At 39.1% G+C, this 15882-nt stretch overlaps 1 protein-coding gene across 7 annotated transcripts; it reads left to right on the top strand.

Moving 5' to 3' along the window:
• Positions 1–8694: 8694 nt before the first annotated feature.
• Positions 8695–15112, top strand: LOC115736407 (RNA-binding protein 24-A-like). 7 transcript variants are annotated; one of them, XM_048272649.1, is made up of 9 exons: positions 8695–9084; positions 9535–9754; positions 9930–10053; positions 10464–10593; positions 11467–11503; positions 11621–11864; positions 12973–13090; positions 13176–13274; positions 14415–14890. In XM_048272649.1, the coding sequence occupies exons 2-7, from the start codon at positions 9557–9559 to the stop codon at positions 13062–13064; spliced, it is 825 nt and encodes a 274-aa protein (XP_048128606.1). In that variant the 5' UTR covers positions 8695–9084; positions 9535–9556; the 3' UTR covers positions 13065–13090; positions 13176–13274; positions 14415–14890. The 7 variants fall into 7 exon arrangements, with proteins under 7 accessions (XP_048128606.1, XP_048128607.1, XP_048128611.1 ...); XM_048272651.1 differs by lacking the exon at positions 8695–9084 and adding an exon at positions 13502–13549 and having other exon boundaries at positions 9136–9754; XM_048272650.1 differs by lacking the exon at positions 8695–9084 and having other exon boundaries at positions 9134–9754; positions 13166–13274.
• The last annotated feature ends 770 nt before the right edge of the window (positions 15113–15882 follow it).

Genomic DNA, 15882 nt, shown 5'->3' with positions numbered 1-15882 from the left:
AGGGCATTTTCGTCTTTTACTTTTTATTAGAATTTTATCTTTTCTTTCTTTCTTCATTTTTCTATTATTTTCTTTCCTTTTTGTGGTGGCCAACCTCGGATGATGGCCGGCCACGGCAGTGGCAGAGAAGGCCGGGCGACGCCTCCCTCAAAAGTCTCAAATGAGGGCAAGCCTCGTTGGCCACAAGCAAGGCTGGTCGTTGCTCGCCCATGACTCAATTTTCCACTAACTTCGCCTAATTTGACTAACGAAAAATGCTCACGTTTTTTTTTAATATTTTATCTCTCATATGTGGCACTAAGGTTAATTAAAGCACTAAAACGGCGTTGTTTTGTTTCGAGTCCCGATTTTTATACAAAATCACAATTAAATTACGTTAAAAAATCCATAGACAAGACAGATTAAAAAAAAAATAGGCTAAAACTTATAAAAAAAAACCCACAAAACAAAAGAAGAAACCTTATGTGTTATTTTTTTAACTTCTATTTTTTTTTATGTAATTTAACAAAATATTAGGTTAAAATTGTCTTGGGACGAAATGCCTTGGCCGACCGGAATATATAGCCTGTCGGACAAGTTAGGCCTTTATTTGAAACAATCATGGTTACTTCAAGCCTTTATTTTAGGCCATTTTTTTAGAAAATGAGTGTACTTCATATCCTTATTTGGAATTTTTTTAAAAAATTATGACACTCAAGTGAATATCGTACGAAAGTTATGATACTTGTGAGGTACTTATTTCCGTCTTCGTCAAGAATAGATATTTTGAGAACTGCTCTACTTGGGGACGCTGCTTATGCATATGGAGGCACGCTGAGCTTTGCTCCTAGACAATGCCAAATGGACCCGTGGGCCCGGAACCGGCCCGGAACCAGCCCGTTGACCGGGCCCACGGTTCCAACCCAGTTTTTTTTTTTTTTAAAAAAAAAAGGGAGTAGGTTTGATAAAAAAGAGTAATTGGGCTTTGGAACCGGCGGTTCAGAAACCGGAACCGGAACCGGCGGTTCCAAACCCGGAACCGGAACCGGCTCTTCAAGGGCCGGTTCCGGTTCCACCTTTTTTTGGAACCGGAACCGCCGGTTCCTGAACCGGAACCGGCGGTTCCGTCGAACCGGCCCCCTCTATTTGCTCCCCTTCGAGACTGCTAGATTCTGCCATGCTATGGAGTCGCTTTTCGTTGGTTAGCAGTTTGATCACGATGTGCCGACTCTCCAAGTTAGGGCTCCACTACTTTGCTTGTTCATGACGATTTTTCGTCTCTTAACTTCTCCAGAAAAGCAGGCATCAGCGTAGGCATGCGCAGTGCCACCAAGTGACAGATCGTCCAAGAAAGGAAGCCAATTGATTTTTTTTTTTTTTGTCTGTACCATCTCTAACTATCCTTTTTTTTATTTTTACTCCGTCTCTTTGTGGAGCGCGAGAGTCGAACCTATACCTATGACTAGCATTCCCGCCATCAATTCTTTTACTAATAGGCCCGCATGCTTATTGGGACTTGGACAAACGACATTTCGCCAATTCGCCAAGGGACTTTTGTTAGTATTTGGAATGAGTTGAGGAGTTCCACTTGCTTAGGTTGAAGAGCAAAATCATGTGTATCTTAGGAATTAGTTGGTGTTTTGGACTTGAAATTATTTGTGTTGCGTTCTAATCTAGATTGATAGACTTCATGAGTATTGTCAATCTATATATTTTATGCATCTGTATGGACCTTCACATGTGTTTATCTATGAATTTCGCCACCGCAGATTGTCCAATTTATAGATTAGAATCGCAAAAGTAAATGGATAAAATTATGGCAATTTTCAAGAGAAAAATATAAAAAAAAAATTATAAACTTACTGCATTAGTACCAATTCAGTCATAAACATTTTAATTAGGCCAATTTAATCATAAACATTTCCCATTGGTGTCGATTCACTCCATCCCGCCAATTTAGGCGTAAGAATGCTGATGTGGACGTTAACCATCTCATATGGCACGATTGGTGCTAACCTGAACATTATTTTAATATATTTATTAATTTTTTTCCCTTTCGGCAAAAAGAAAAGTGAAAGGAGAAAAGGAAAAAAACTATAAAAAAATATCCGTGCCACTGCCGACCGTCGTAGGACGATTGATGTCCAAGTTAGCAATTTCTGGTCTAATTTGGCGGGATGCACGCAATTGGTACTAATATGAAAAAGGGTAACTAAATTGGACTTGTTCCTAAGAAAAGGAATTTGTCCATTTTTTCGTGGGCGGTTTCAATATTGCCCATGCGTAGTCCTTTATATAGACGTTGGGGCGAACTTCTTTATTGTTAATAGAACCCCCTACCCGAATCATTCTTAAGACTACCAAGGAAGTATGACTGCCTTACCAATAGTGAAGACCAAATAAAGAAAATTTGAAAAACCTCATAAAACCTCAAATTCTTGAAAAACCTCAAAAAATCTACTCCTTAATTGAAAGTTTAAGACTAAAGTATCAATGTAATGGGTTTATGACTTTTTTTTATACTTTTCTCCAATTTCTAGCTGTTGGAATAAATAAATATTAAATCACGCCTTCTTCTAACAGCTTAAACTTTTAGAGCAATTGGCCGTAGTCCCATAAAATCTTTCATGATATCGGAGCGGGAGGTTCCGAGTTCAAATCTTTCCGGACCCCTATTTACCCCCAATGAATATGTCCACGCTTAGTACTAGGCAAAAGACCATACTAAGTGAGTTGGCAGTAAACAAATGTTTTGGTCCCTAGAAACAACTTATTGCTTTTTTCGGTGAAACAAATGTTTTGGTCCCTAGAAACAACTTATTGCGACCACTTCCCAGCGATCAATTGCTAGCAATCAAATATGGACATTTTTGCGACCGATTTCTCAAGTAAGGATCGAGGTTCACCACCTAGCGACCATACGTGCAAGGTTAGTCGTAATACTGGTCCTTACTTGTAGGGCAACTTCCCTAGATGTCGCTTAAAAGTTGCCTCCTGTCATTCTTAAATTGCACACTTTGATATAAGTTTAGGATCGCGCTTTTTTCACTCCTTGATCAGCTTAAACACTCCTTTTTATAGTGCATTTGATTATACTACCCTTTGACTTTTTTTTTTATTTGTTTGTTCTTTCTCTTCCACTTTCCTTTTCCTTCTTGGTGTTTTGATGACTAAGGATGTTGCCTCGCCTCTAGCAAAGCTTTATTGATGAGAGCTCCGAGCCCTTTATCATCTCAGATGCCCTATTGCAAATGCAATGGGATTGTCAAAGGATCGCCAGAGAGAATCAAACTTATTCTTGTCTTTTTGTCCGGTTCTATTCTATCATATTCTGTTTTACAAGTCATATTGCGTGAGTTATGTACTGTGTGCAGATTGCGAAATCCTGCTCCCTCACTCATGCATCCCCATTCCTAACCTAACAAGAAGGTGGGAGATCAAAAGATATAATTTTCATATTAATTTATTGTTCTTCTTGTACTTCTTTGATTATTTGGCCCACTCATTGCATGCCTTTACGTCAAGTAAACGGTGGAGCACACCAATGTAAAAATTCTTTTCTTGCAATCACATAATCATTTTATTTCCATATTTTTTTCCTTTGCTCTTCCACACTTGTACTTTCATGATCCATTTGGAGATCATTTTAGAATCGAAATAACTTTCCTGAATGCAAATTACATTTACGGAACGCATCAATGGCAATCTATATGAAGAATCTCTAGTCATATCATGTACATATGTAACGAAAATCCAAATGGCTTCGTTTATTCCACAAAAAAAAGAATGATTTGGAAATCATTTTCTTACTATGATCGCTTAAATCACTTGAAATAACTAGCCATTGAAAAAGATTTTCATCATCAACATCAATTTATCTCAAATATTTTTGCGAACGATGAAAATATTTTCTATCCATTCATCTTTGCAATCGATAAAATCGATCATTTTCACGAATTACTCTTTAATTCATTCATTTTTCATGAAACGAACGCACCTTAAAAATGATAATTACCTAGAAGCATGAAAAGTTAGCGTAGCCAGTTCCCGAACTCACACCTCACGAGTCAATAGGTTTTTAGAATACCCATTCAACAACACAATTTATACATGGCTCTGACCAAAAAAAAAAAAAAAATTATACATGGCCCAATGATAGTTACTCAAAACGCCTCTTGCGAGGTGTGGTGTTAGAATCATAAATGCCGGGGAGGCTCTGCCTTTCTAGGGTTTGTCACAACTTTAACTTCGTGTGTATTTGGTGGGATCGTCGTTGTTTGTTTCATAGGATGTAATTATGTTGTATGAATTGGGAAGTAGCACGTGTTGGGCAGCATATGTCTTTAAAGTCGCAGCACCCCGGGGAAAGGCGATAGAAGCAAACTCTCGGTTTTGTCCTAACTGGGTCACGTTGGCAATTGCCTCAAGTCAAAATCCACACACAAACGTGCGATCTTCTTTTTAATTAGTTTGCTTAGTAAGATCCGTACTTCCAACAAAATCTACCCAACCCTGTTTCCTCATACCTTAATTCAGGAAGTCCTGGTGAAGTAGCCCATCAGGAATTGATACCTACAAGTATACCTGAGTATATCAAGAGACATTATTGAGTATACCCTCGGTAGACATTTGGACCGTCGAATCTGGTTAATCTCATTGAAACGATTGCGAGATTTGCTATAATCGATGATCTACAAACAAATTCGAGATGGGAAGTATGGTAGTGGTTCTCGATGTGGCAGCAAATGAGCCATTGAACCTTCCAAGATTTGGATCGCCATGCGCGCACGGTGTTGCCAAACAATGTCCATGCATGATCTTGGATTAGAGGGGATAATTGTCCAAAAAGTCGTAAATTTATTGTACAATGGCCACTTTAGTCGTAAATCTTTTAGCGATTTACCAATTTTATCATAAACCTATGGATTGTATCAATTTAATCCTGAACTTTTCGAAGTTTTCCCAATTTGCTCCTCAACTTATTATTTGGGTAATTGATCGAAAGAATTATATTGATAAATCATTAAAATATTAATGACTAAATTGACAAACCGCGAAAAGGTTTAGCATTAAATTGATAGAATTGAAAGTTCAATATTAAATTGGCAAATCTACAAAAAGGTTCAAAATTAAATTAAAATAATTAAAAAGTTTATAACTGAACTAACCTCCGCATAATATGCTTAGTACTTTTTGCATAATTTTCACCGGGCCAGAACCAATGTTTACGGTTGACTTCTCACGCTCGGACAGGACAACCGAGCTGGTGGGCTTGCGCATCTTCTCTCTCTTCTCAAGAAAATTCGGTTTCATTCGTTTTCGCCCTTTTGCTTTAACGAGACGGCACATACGTGGACATGGCTTACCGGTATCATTTCAAAGGACACAGTTGAAGACCAAAAAAGGACGGCTCATCTCGTCACGTCAATTTTGAGGTCGCAACCGTCGGCAGGGTCGGGATCGAGATTAACCCGAAGAATGTTTTGAGAGAGGATGGGGATTCGTCCGACTGTGACGCTTCGACCACGAGTCGAATCGTCAGGGGTGGTCGAAATCGATTCCCATCGATAGTTCCTCCGGGCGGACAAAGATCCGTCCGAAAATTGACGAGGGTTTGTGTCTTTAAGGACGCGAACGTAAGACTGGTTTAATGTCGCTTCCGCTCATGTAAAGATTGGAGGGCATTGGAAGATAAGACACCACCGCGCGAGTGCATGCTCTTGGGCCAATGAATTGAGCGCGAAGTTGGCTTGGGCTGTAAACGGTCGCATAAGAAACACTAGACCGAAGGAGAAACACAACCATAACCGCTTGTCGTAGAGCCTTTGGATCACCGAAGGAAAAGAGCGTGAGGGACAATCTTGTTTATACAAAGGAATCTACGGAATCGACCCAAGCATCTGCGAGCTCGCGCCCCGCTTCTGAGACCGAGATCGCGCAATCGAGCTCTCAAACACATTTGAGCCCGAGCGGTCGCGAGTGACGATTAGGTCGAGTCCCGAGGTGGAGGGGGTGGGGGTGTGGGGTTAGAGGAGGTCCGGATTGCAGCCCCAGACGTTACTTGGAGAGTAAAATTGACAATCTGAAGTTTTTATTTATAGGGTTAATAACACGAAAAATCTCAAATTGGTATACCTATGACAAATTTATCTCGAATTAATTTTTTTAATCACGAAAAACTCCAAACTGGTACACTTGTGACATATTTACCTCAAATTATTTTTTTGATAATAAAAAAATTCTAAACCGGTACACCAGGGACAAATTTATCCAAAACTATTTTTTTTTTAATCACGAAAAACTCCAAACGGATATATTTATAACAAATTTACTTTTCGTTAAATTGGGTTAATATCACAAAAAATTCCACATTGATACACATATAATAAATAAATGGTGAAAACCCTAAAGTGGTACATCCATAAACCGTCATATGCCATCTAACTTAGTAATTTGACGGTTAAATTTAACGAAAACTAACAGATGGTAAATTTGTCATTGATGTACTAATTTTGGGTAAATATATCACAAATGTATCAAATTTGAGATTTTTTTCGTGATCAAAAAAATAATTTAAAATAAATTTATTATTAATGTACTAGTTTAGAATTTTTTCTAGTATTAATCCTTATTTATAAAGTGGCATCTCCAATTTGCTTACTGTTGCAGACAAGTACGACTCCAGAGGTGGCCCCCACAAAGTTCCAAAGGCGGCTGTCGCCATGCATGTAGTAGCTCTTTGTCCTAAACAAGTTCAAGAAGCGTCTCTCTGGACGTAACACGACTTTGTGTTGCGTGGCAATTGGTATTCTCGCTACCTACCGCAGAGCCGCTTTGACATGACTTGTACTGTACCTGCGGGCCTGCCCACTCCTGTGGAGCCCAATTCTCCGAGGTGAAAAAAATAGTAATATATATATAAACCTTTCACATTTTCACAATTCAATTCCGAAACTTTTAAGTTTAACGATTCAATCATAAATCTTTTAACATTTTACCGATTCAGTCCTATTTTTCGAAAATCGCTGACGTCACACCACCGGTGTTGGCGTAGATAATTTTTAATAATTTTTTAATATTTTTATAAAAAATTATTTTCTTCTTTCCTGGCTTCAAGGTCGGCGGCCCCGTCGGATCAAAGTTGGCAAGGGACCCGGCCCTCGTCAGCCTCCGGTTCGAAAGAAAAAAAAAACAAAGAAAAAGGATTAAAAATTAAAAAATATATAAAAGTTATTAAAAAAGTATTCACGTTAGCGTCGGCGTGTCACATCAGCAATTTCTGGTGAATAGGATTGAATCGACAAAATGTTAAAAGGTTTAGGATCGAATCAACAAACTTAAAAAGTTTAAGACCGAATTGGCAAAATTGTAAAATGTTTGGGACCCTTTTTTGACAATTTTTCCGTCCAAAAGAAGTACTCATGTAAACGAACGCACAAGATGGTGATCGTTAGAGAATACGCCACACTCATGGATCAAGTCACAAGTCGCATTCGGTTTAGGGTGTCGAAATTGTACTTAATCAAAACAATATAACCTTCTTTCCCATCCGGTATAAGGACTTAATTGCATAGAATCTTAGAATCTATGTATACAACTTAAAAGTTGGGGATGGACATACTTGATTCAATTAGAGGATCGATTAGCAGATATTCTTTGAGAATGTTGAATTTAACTCTAGCAGCATATAAAAGTTTCTTCTGTTTTTTTTTTTTTCGGATCCCACATATAAAGAAGTATATTGCGTTTTCAAATTATTGTTTGCATTTCTCTGCAAATGTATGTGGGACATGATGCTTATGAAGCCATCATTCTAAAGAAGAGTCCTTGCTCTTTTCAAAGGTTTGAATTGAGTTGAATATTTCATTTTAACAGAAAGCTCGTGATGGCATTCGAGATCCCAACAATGTACGTCCATCATTTATTGTAATCCAACCTTTTTGCCTTTTGCAAAAATTTCATCAGATCCCTTCTATTTCTATGGAGGACACATGCCATCGTTTCTTTTTTTTTTTTTTTTATCTTGCTAGCACGACAGTATAATAGTATGACAGTGAATTGTTAGTCATAAGATCAGAGGTGGGTCCCGCCATGATTACTATATATTTTTTTATCATTCATAACACGAGTGGTTGAGATTGCACCGTTATACTGTTACACCGTCTTCTCGAATCCCTTTTTAGAAAGAGCATTTTTTAAATCATTCTCGCGAAATAAACGGAGCTTTGTTTACTATAGAAGTCATACATTGAATTTCAAATTTAGAATGATTAAATCAATAATTTTGTAGTTTAAAATTTTCTTTTTTTTCATTTTCACTCACTCTCTCTCCAAACAGAGGAAAATCTTACTCTTGTCATTTTCTTCTCATCCACCCTTTACTCTTGGGGTGGACCTACTTACGATTTGCCTCCACTAGAGTTTTGAAAATACATACACGTACCACAAATCTTCAAAAATATTCTCAATTTGGCCCCCACGAGACTTCTCGGAAAGTAATTATAGAAGCAATCGTTCCAAATTCGCCCACAATCAGAATTCACGACAGACGACTGCAATCTCTAGAAGATCTCATTTGCTTGGAACATTCTGGTGATTGATTAAAACTTGCACCCATTTGAAAATTCTCTAGACCCGTCCTGCTTTAGGCAAAAACATTTGTTTCCCCATCTTCAAATTTTCCTTTTCCGCCTTCACAAGCATCGCGACACTGGCCAACCGGAGACCGTCGCCTCCCCGTCGCTCCAAAGTGGCGGCTGGTGGCTGGTGAGCTTGTGGTAATTTCTGTATAACGTCGCGACTCGGAGGCTCGTGGTAAAGCGACATTGCTTAGCTTCTCTCACTCCTCCTGGCTAAACTGAAGGATCGGTTCGCAAAGAGCAAGCTTCAGTGTCCGAAGGGGAAAAGGGAACGACGTAGATTACTGTACAAACGCGACTTATGTGCGTGGCGAAGAGAAATTTGTCCGAACTTACGTGACAAAGAAAGGTTCATAGATTAAAAGGGAAAAAGAAAGGGAAGGGAACAATTTCTGAAGTTCAGATGAGGATTTGGCCCGAATAGTGTTGTTGAAGATTCTGAAAATCCAGCTCACGACGGTCCCAGGTCATATTCCAATGAACTCGACCATACCCATCTCTTCTTTTGATCTATTTTAAGTCTCTATCTCTATCTCTCTCTCTTTTTGTTGGGGGCCTCTGGAATCAAGTTATATCCGGACATCCATTTCTGTACACTGTCGCTGTTCAAGGGTTTTCTATTACGGTCCTCTGTTCATTCTCTTTATTTTGGTCACCGTCACCTCATGTATATCTCCCCTTTTGCGCCCCTGCCCTGTTTCTAGAAATTCTCTCTCTCTCTCTCTGTCTCTCTCTCTCTCTCTGCTTTTCTTGAATCCTAGGTCTTTCTCCCTTCACTGAACATGTTGTCTCCATGATGGTGAGGGGGTGGAGGAGGCTGCTCGGGGTCTACTGGGTCGAGCTCAGTGTCACGCCGATTCTTCGTATCGAGTTGTTTTTGTAGTAAAGTTACGAGCTTTTTTCCATTTGATCTCAGTGGGTTCTTTGAGTATTTTTCCATGGCGTATCACCAACCGGTGGCCAGCTCTCCATTTGCTGGAGTCGGGGATACCACCTACACGAAGGTGTTTGTGGGGGGGTTGGCTTGGGAGACTCAGAATGACACTTTGCGCCGTTATTTTGAGCAGTTTGGGGACATTCTTGAGGCAGTTGTGATCACCGACAAGAACACCGGCCGATCCAAGGGCTACGGTTTTGTAAGTGTTCGGCTGTCCCTAGTGGTTATTAGATGTGGTTTTCGATTGATTGGTGGATTAGTACTTAGTTTTTGCTTTTTGGGTTATTCTTGTTTTTGTCATGGTAATATGTTGCTGTTGACTACACTACAGCTATGATGTGGTTATACTTGTATTGGATTTATATGGAGGATAGGTGACATTCCATGATCCCGAATCTGCGAGGAGGGCTTGCGAAAATCCCAGCCCAGTTATTGATGGCAGGAGAGCTAATTGTAATTTGGCTGCTCTCGGACGGCTTCGTCCGCCTGTTTCTTTTGGTACTTAATTTTCTCCATCTGCATTTGAAAATGAACTAGGTAACTAGTAGAGGTCATGAATAAATCTTTGACATTCTACTTGTGTGAAATTATTTTTCAAGTGGGCTAAACTGCTTTATTTGCCAAGTGGTGCCTGAAGCATATTACAAGTGGATACATTTGTAATAACATGCTTTATATTCAAACGTGCGCGTCCATAAGTTTTGGAAATGTTTATGCGTACGTGTGGCAGCTGTATTGTTAATGATGGATCAATTGCTGAATACAAAGGGTTGAGATCATGCTAGTGATGCCTGATCCTATTAGGCCTTTCCATGATGAATAATAATGTCTCTAATGTTTTTGATGCTCATGGAATTTGTAAGTGTCAATGTCCGTTAACATGCATCTGCTTTCTGTTTCTGTTTTAGGGCGGATGAGACCGGTAGTTCCTCTTATTGGAAGCGTGCAGACCCCAAGGAGTACATATGTTGGAAGCCCTTCTTACCAGCAACCAAGCACTTATGGTTATCAACCTGGATTTGTATATCCTCCCTATGGGTTGGTTGCAAAACTTCATGCCTTGAGATCCCTTATCTTTTCTAATTCGAGCTTTTTTACTTTGGCCAAATGGATCCTTTTTTAAAGTGCAGCCCGTATGTGTCAAATCATAATGGACACGTCATGATTCGCTAATAAATACGGTTCAATTCCTTAGGTTCACATGATTTTGTTGCAGAAGTAGAAACTTCGAAGAAATTGGGATGCTTTGGTGAATTTAATACTGAATAGGGTTGTGGTGGCACAAAAAGATCCATTCTGAGCTCCATTTAGGAAAGGCTTGGTGGTGATTGTCATTATCATAGCGGCTAACTGAAAACTTCCGAACTACATGTTTTGAGTTTGCAGGAGCATTAGTTTATTAAATACTGACTAATCCCATATTGAGTAAAAATTGTTGAGGTTGCTTGTTTGGAAAAAATAATGTACTAGAAGTAATTGGTGAGCATTAATACTAGCTACGTGATGATTGCTGCATATCTCTCCACTGGAGATTCTCATGTGTCTTTCAGTTATTGCAACCTTGGGATGGATATAGAGAGAGTTGACGTACACATTGCCACAATAGTTTCGGTATCCATTCTCAAGTTATGATTCATGCTGTCATGTGTAATCAACATTAGAAATATATTGATTCAGCTTGTAACCATTGTATAATCAGGAGAAATTATGAAAAACAACTAAGTCAATTAGCCTTGTGTTATTTGCTAGTATTGTTGATATTTGCTGTCAAAAAATGGTAATCATATGTTACCTTCAATTCTCATGAAAAAAAAAAGAGCATGTTACCTTCAGTGTGTAACAGTAAGTTTGCCTGTCAACAGCATAAGCCAAAACTATAATCTAAGAGATCCACTATTTTCATTACGGCAGGTACGCAACATATGCACCTGAGTACGTCTACCCGCAGGTAAGCACTTCAAATACCGGTGACTTGAACAATCATGTTGAATTAGGGATAGGGACTTTTTGACATTTCTATGTCGTTAATATACTAATTGGACTCATCCTCTGGGCTTCAATTAACACTTTTCAGAGTGCTTACAACCCTTATCTGGCCCAGAATTACGTTCAGATATATGGTGTGCCTGGCACGGCCAGTGCAGGTCTATACTCGTACGGACAAGTGGGACATCCACCTTCGAGCAGTTATGGCTACGCTTCCCCACAAAGTTATGCTATGCCAAATCAGCATGTAGTGCAATTTGCTGGACCAAATGTAAATGGTGCTACAGCTGCAATCCCTGCACTTCAAGCACCATATCCTGCAGGCAGAGTTCCTCTTCCTAAATCTATTTTGCCCGTTCTTAAAGAGATCAACTGTGTCTGAACACGTGCATATATGTTATATACATTTACCTGTGTAATACTGATCGCGTACCTGCCCGTATTTTCTATTAAAGACAATCTGAACTTGTAACAGATTTTAACAATTTGTTCACCATGCCATATATTTTCCCGCTTACTCAACTACCATGTGATGAGATGCAGTGTATAATGCGAAATATGTTGCATAGCTGTGAAAATACTCAGTTTCCCTTGACACCGAGTGACTGGTGCTGGGGTGGCAATATATAACAATGTACCATTTCCAACTGATACTGCATTTATATACTGCTGGGTGCTGACTTTGCTTTATACGGATGGATATTTCTGACTTGCTGCATTTTACCCTACTCTACTCCTTGTTTTTTTGTTGAGTATTGAACTTAAGCATATTGATTCTCTACTTAGTTCATGCACTTTTTTGTTGTTCATATCCACATGAACAGTGTTGTCTACTAAGTAGCACCGACATGCGACACGAAACGATATGACACGACACGCCGACACGTCATTTCTCAAAAAATAGAGAATTCCGACTCGTTAGGATACGTTGTATATTAAATGTATACATAAAAAATATCTTCTTTTTCTGTTAGGTATTCACGATTAGGTTTTTCTGGGCTAGCTGGGTATATTAATTTTGGGGTGGTTGGGTATAGATTTACATTTTGACCCATAATTTATTGAAAATGCTTAAAATTGCCTTCGTTTGTGTCGGAATGGCGTGTCGAGATGTTGGACTCGCGTGTCGCTAGCTTAGCGCTGACCATGTGTTGGTCGCATATCGGAGAGGGTTGAAGTGTCCGACATGCGTCCGACACGACACGCAGGCCCCGGAGAGTGTTGATGCTTCCTAGGATGTCTGTTTCATAAATGCAGCCACGTGACAGATGACTGCTTCTCTCACATCGGTGTTGCTTTCATGAGTTTAATTTATTTCAGATTTTATGCTTCACCATGAAGATATCAGGATAATCGATGCTTACATTTTCATGTTTGACGACATAATATATTCAGATCAGTTTTTGATATTCGGTTCGTTAATTTTCCCAGGTATGGCTGCACCAGCTCCTGGACAAGCACAGATTATAGTTACTGCCCACTCCCCCCAGTTCACTAGTGGTTCTGATCAAACAGCTGGTTGAATGGTGATCAGAAATCACATTGACAGGCACAACTTCTTCACCTTGTCTGCTTGTCTAATTTCCAAAATAGGTTAGTGATAAAGGTTTAATAATTTCCCCAGTGGTATGCAGGTAATCCTTAGATTGCCACAGGACTTAGAGCAGCAGTTCTGCTACTTGCGTGGCAGGCTTCATATCTAGCCTTGCAAGCTGTCATCTTGGCATCTAGAGGTATGGAGGAGTACCTTTAGCTGCAATTAATGCTGCTGCTCAGAATTTTAAGTAGCTGAAGTTCTATGCTTTACTAATGCAAGAAAAGTTTTTTTTGCATGTTGTTTAGCACATCCTTTTGCAATTTGTACTTATGACCTCCTCAAATACATACAATAACCACATGATAAAAATTATTGAACATTGTGTTACACCATTTAGGCCATGTTAAAATGGCTTATTTTCAGATCAACCTCTAGCTGATGATGCTCCCTGTTTTTTACCACTGTCATCATGTCAACCTAAATTAACCTGTGAACCCCAACTGTCTTACATTTGTGTAAATCAGCTTTGCCATGTCAATATGAATATTCTATGGAGCCTAATTTCTTATGCTATAATAAACTTTTGGACATTGCTCACTTTGTACCAAATATATTCTTATTAAGCAACTCTTTTAATGGAATTTCTGTTTGCACAAGCTGTGTTATGATCTAGTAAATCAGAAAAGGTTGCTGATGGAAAAGGGTATTGTCTCACTAAGAACAATTTGACATCTGTTTTATGTGGTAGGTAATGTGGCTAGGTAAATAAAACGCTTCCCATGGTGTGCATTGTCATGTGACATGGAGCTGTTGCTCAGCAGTGTGGATTGTGTAGCCCATGTGGCATGTCACTTGTCAATTGGGTTTGGTAGCCATATAGCATGCCGCCTTGGGTTTAGTGTTCCCGTGCACGAGCACATTAATGATTGTTGAAATTTGTGTAGAAGACAGTGATGATAATGGAATGGCTTCGTAAAGTGTAGTGGTGGTAACGATATTGACCGAAGTTTTGGTGAAACAGTGAATTAGCCTTATGTCTGATCACATCTCATGACATTCACCAATAGTTCTAAAGTGTATTTCTTTTCCTGTTGTGGGGCTTCCTTATTCTATGCCGGATATAGGAACTATCTAGGATCTTATCAAACCCCACTCAAAGCATTTCCTCCTTGAGCGAGAATGAAATCATTTGGCCTTTGAACGTATTGCCATTGATGATTCCAGCATATAAAGAAATCTTGAATTCAACCGTTACAATCCTCTTTTCCCCGTTTTGTTATTTCCTGTGTTTCTGTCGAGACGGACTTTTCTTAAGATGAATCCGATTGTTCTGCAGGTCATCCTTTTTTGTGAATCATGATACCAGAGAGTCAGTTGTAAGATGTTGAGTCACTTCGAACTCCGGAGTCAGGTGCATGGAAGAGCCAGGGGCGCTCTTCCACCGCGTCAGTAGAACGTGTTCTCACGCCATCGCTCGGACTATTTGCCATGGAAAGATCCGATGGCGCCGTTTTGCAGGAAACAGGGTTTTTCCTGCGGTCATGTGAAACACCGTCTCCTCCCTGTACCTTAAGGAATCATTGTCTGATTCTTTCGGGACGGATCTTGTACCCGGGTCGGTTCCGCGGTCCATTCCTAGCGTAACCCTCGATTGTTTCCGCACATTTGGATGAAAGTGCTGTTTCGCATTGATCCTTGATTGTTTGTTTTGCCTTATCAATTGGATGACGTGTAAAACAATTCCCTAGCTTACATCATTTTCTTCCCACTCTGTTCCGTGCTCTGATAATTGAGACAATTGAGCTTTTATTATGCAGCAGCAGCAGCAGCATCTAATTGCTCAAGACTCGGGGTTTCTTCTTCCATTTATGCCTCGTGAGGCGAATGGTAAAGCCAGGGGCTCTTAAACAAGGATGTGGAGATAGCATCGGATGCATCGGGCTGGGTCGATTTAATCTTTGATTGAATGAGTCTAATCCGTGACTGATGCTTCCATTGATTTTACGAAAAATGAATGATTTAGAAAATATTTTTCTAAAAAATGAGCAAAAATATGTTCATCCCTGAACAAGTTCTCGAAAAGTGTTTTAGACATGAATTGTTGTCGACTATAAAAATATTTTTAATTGATTAATTATTTTAAGTGATATAAAGATTATTTAAAAAAAAATTTGAAAGGTTCATTTTTCTACGCTGGCCATTATGCGATCTTTATTTTTTTTTTCTCCTTTTCTATTTAAAAATTGAGATCGCGCCTTTCATTTCTCCTTTTCAGGCCATTTTTAAGGAATTATTATGGTGCCGAGTCTATTATTGAAATTGGGAAATGATAACTTTATAAGGGAAAAAGACTAAAAAGAGCAAGAGGTCGGAGATGAGAGGAGATCGAGGGTGCGATCGTCAATATCGCCAATCGGCAGAGGTTGCCGATCTAAACTAAACTTTCGGTAGGCTAATCAATTTTGTAAATCAAAATCAACATCTGTGACTCTAGTGCACACGCTTTGCCATTAAATACGTCGAGCAAAATATTTTATTGCACAAACATTTGTATGAAAAGGAGATAAATTTATCCAAGTTTTAAACTTATTTTATGTGAGGATGTTTACTCGTAAACAAAAAATTTTGAAATTCCAATAATTGGACGAAATGATATGGGATAGTGACATAAATGGTCTCCGAACTTTGACTCAATATGTAATGTGGTTCCTGAATTTTTAATCTGTTCAATGTGGTTCCTAAATTTTATTTCAATGTGCAATGTCATTCTTGAACTTTTAATTCACTCAATGTGGTCTCTATAC

The sequence above is a fragment of the Rhodamnia argentea genome, chromosome 11 (assembly GCF_020921035.1).
Source record: "Rhodamnia argentea isolate NSW1041297 chromosome 11, ASM2092103v1, whole genome shotgun sequence".
Taxonomy (NCBI): Eukaryota; Viridiplantae; Streptophyta; class Magnoliopsida; order Myrtales; family Myrtaceae; genus Rhodamnia; species Rhodamnia argentea.
This window is presented reverse-complemented; position numbering and strand designations above follow the sequence as displayed.

What these genes read in the sequence shown, in the direction of transcription:
- LOC115736407 (XM_048272653.1), top strand. Translation starts at nt 9,557, where the DNA reads ATGGCGTATCACCAACCGGTGGCCAGCTCTCCATTTGCTGGAGTCGGG. An exon ending in TTTGTATATCCTCCCTATGG is followed by an intron (nt 10,594 to 11,466) that starts GTTGGTTGCAAA and finishes TCATTACGGCAG; the next exon opens with GTACGCAACATATGCACCTG. An exon ending in TCAAGCACCATATCCTGCAG is followed by an intron (nt 11,865 to 12,972) that starts GCAGAGTTCCTC and finishes TAATTTTCCCAG; the next exon opens with GTATGGCTGCACCAGCTCCT.